The sequence below is a fragment of the Elephantulus edwardii genome, unplaced genomic scaffold, assembly GCF_000299155.1.
Source record: "Elephantulus edwardii isolate Elephantulus edwardi_28Jun2011 unplaced genomic scaffold, EleEdw1.0 scaffold00027, whole genome shotgun sequence".
Taxonomy (NCBI): domain Eukaryota; kingdom Metazoa; phylum Chordata; class Mammalia; order Macroscelidea; family Macroscelididae; genus Elephantulus; species Elephantulus edwardii.
This window is the reverse complement of record NW_006399777.1, coordinates 13,462,238-13,464,898: the sequence shown is the minus strand read 5'-3', so window position 1 is coordinate 13,464,898 and position 2,661 is coordinate 13,462,238. Positions and strand designations below refer to the sequence as shown.

At 44.9% G+C, this 2,661-nt stretch overlaps 1 protein-coding gene across 1 annotated transcript; it reads left to right on the top strand.

Moving 5' to 3' along the window:
- The first annotated feature begins 446 nt into the window (after positions 1–446).
- Positions 447–767, top strand: LOC102847003 (cytochrome c oxidase assembly protein 3 homolog, mitochondrial-like). Its single transcript, XM_006883415.1, has one exon. It carries the CDS (start codon positions 447–449, stop codon positions 765–767), a length of 321 nt encoding a protein of 106 aa, XP_006883477.1.
- Positions 768–2,661: the final 1,894 nt, after the last annotated feature.

Genomic DNA, 2,661 nt, shown 5'->3' with positions numbered 1-2,661 from the left:
ATCAAAGTGTGTCTAGGATCCTGACACAGTTGGGTTCTTAACAAACAAGCAAAACACAGCAACAACAAAAACCTTTTGTAAAATAATGCTCTCTTACATTTTTATTTAGTATTGCCATCTGAGCGTAAGTTTATGAAGTCAACTGGTTTCCCCCTTCAACTATTCATATGTATTTTTTGCTTTATAACATTAGTGATGATACCCACTCTGTGAGTGTAGCCTTCCCAGTCCCTCCCTGTAATTCTCATTTCCATTAATACCCTCTATCCTGCTGCTTCTTGCCCTCATGGTTTCATCCTTGGGCAAACACCACTCTTCTGATTTTATATGGTTGGTATTAGCCACAATCACAAGACCACCCCCCTCCCCCATCTAGTTATGACCTCACAGAAGACCCTGCTAAATTGCTAAGTCCCCTCCCCTAAAAAAATTTCCCGAACGGCAACATGGCAGTGCCAGGAGCAGGAGACCCTCCAAATGCTAAGAGTGGAAAGGGCCCAGTGGCTCAGCGTATCGACCCAACTCAGGAAAAATTGACTCCCACGCAGCTGCAATTCATGCAGCAGGTGCAACTCGCCCAGTGGCAGAAGACACTGCCACAGCGGCGGACCTGGAACATCGGGACAGGCCTGGGCATCCGGGCCCTAGTGCTTGCTATTTATGGCTACACCTTCTACTCAGAGTCACAGGAACGTTTCCTAGATGAACTAGAGGACGAGGCCAAAGCTGCCAGAGCCAGAGACATGGCAAGAGCGTCGAGCTCCTGAACTACATGGCCCCTGGGCATTGCCAGCCTGCTGGAGCCCCTTCACATGGTGAGTGATGCACTACAGTCCTGTAGAAAGTGAAGCCTGCTCACTGTTTTGTTGACCTTATCTGCTACCATGTTCCAGCCCAGGAATCTGGAGACTTAGGCATTCCGCCACAGTGAAAGGAACTTTGTCCATCTCCCACACTCACTGTGCAGTTACCGAGCCCTTCTTGTAGTTTCCTTGTTTGATGAGTGTGCAACCCTGACTATTCTGAAGAGCCCTGACTAGTTTACCCCCTACGTGCTTATGGGCATGACTCTTCTAAGGGTGGGAGGTGGCACTTCCTAGCAATGTTGGAGCCTGAAGTGGGAATGCTGGGGTCAAGTTCAAAATAATAAATTGAGTCAGCTCTCTCAGAAAAAAAAAAGTCCCCTCCCCCTGACAATCTCTCCTTAAATCACGATATATGTCCCCCTCACACTTTTCCATGTGGATCTTCTTGCTGGTTCAGGCTGAGCCCAGTTCTGGCTGGCTTAATAAAGCTGGCGCAATTGTAGAGGTTGTGTGTCTAATGCTTCTTTCTTTACGCCACTTCTTAAGCTATAGTTGGTTATTGTAAAGAGTAAGTGTCTCCTGACATTATTGCTCATTTTTTAGATCAGTCTCTGGTGGCCTAGTGGCAAGCAGCTAGCCTGCAATCCTGAAGGCACATGGTTCTTCTCTGCCGGAGAAGGCTAGGCAATCTCCTCCCTTGTGATTAACTGCCTCTGAAAACCGACTGGAGGGTCAGCTATGGGTCGCTCTGATTGGATGGTACACAACTACAACAACAACAACAACATTGTTTGAATGGTGAGCCTTGTGGGGGTGCAGGTAGTGGGGGGGGGTAGAAGGAAGGTAGGAGAGTGAAGTAGATGATGGTGGTGAGTTTTGTTCCAAGTCCAAGAAGTGATTAAGGACCACAGTCCTGAGGAGTTCCAGCAGTCTTCATTGGTATATATGCTATTTTTAGAAGTGTTGTTTCTTTGTTCTTAATTCTTAACTTCTGCCCATTTGTCCTCCCAATCCCCAACCTTTCCATCTCTGCCAAAGAGCCAAGAGGAGAGGAGAATTGAAGAACTGAGGGGAATGTAAATCACCTCCGATTTATTCACACATTGTTTCCCTTATTCCCTTCACAAGCATTTACTGAGAGCTCCCTTCTGGGGGACACAGGGTTGATGTGTTATGGACAACTTTGAGAAGAATGGGAATCTCATCTTAGTTGTGTATCTGCAAAATCTATACATAGACCAAGATGCAGCTGTCCAAACAGAAAACAAGGGACGCTGAACAGCTTAAAATCAGAATAGGGGTTCTTCAGGGTTGTATTATTTCTCTGTATCTATGCAATCTATATGCAGAGCAAATGATTCCAGAAACTGAACTATATTAAGAAGAATGTGTGGCATCATTGAAGGAAGACTCATCAACAACCGGTATCATGCAGATGATGCAAGCTTGCGTGCAGAAAGTGAAGAAGCCTTTGGCACTTACTGGAAAGAAATCAGACTACAATCTTCACTGTGGATTTCATCTCAACATCAAGAAAACAAAAATCCTAACTTGTGGGCCAATAGGCAACATCATGATAGCTGGAAAAAAGATTGAGGTTGCCAAGGATTTGATTTTACTTGGATCCATAACGAACATGCATAGTAGCAGTCAAAAAAGACATGTTACCTTGGGAAAAATCTGCTGTCAAGGATTTCTGCAAAATGCTAATGAGCAAGGATGTCAGTTTAAAGGTTAAGGTGTACCTGATCCAATTGTTTGGTATGAATCTGAAAGTTGGACAGTGAATGAGGACAACCAAAGGAAAGTCTGTCTCTTTGAATTGTGCTCTTGGAGAAGAGTTCTGAATATTTAA

Coding starts and splice junctions, on each gene's coding strand:
- LOC102847003 (XM_006883415.1), top strand. CDS start 447: ATGGCAGTGCCAGGAGCAGGAGACCCTCCAAATGCTAAGAGTGGAAAG.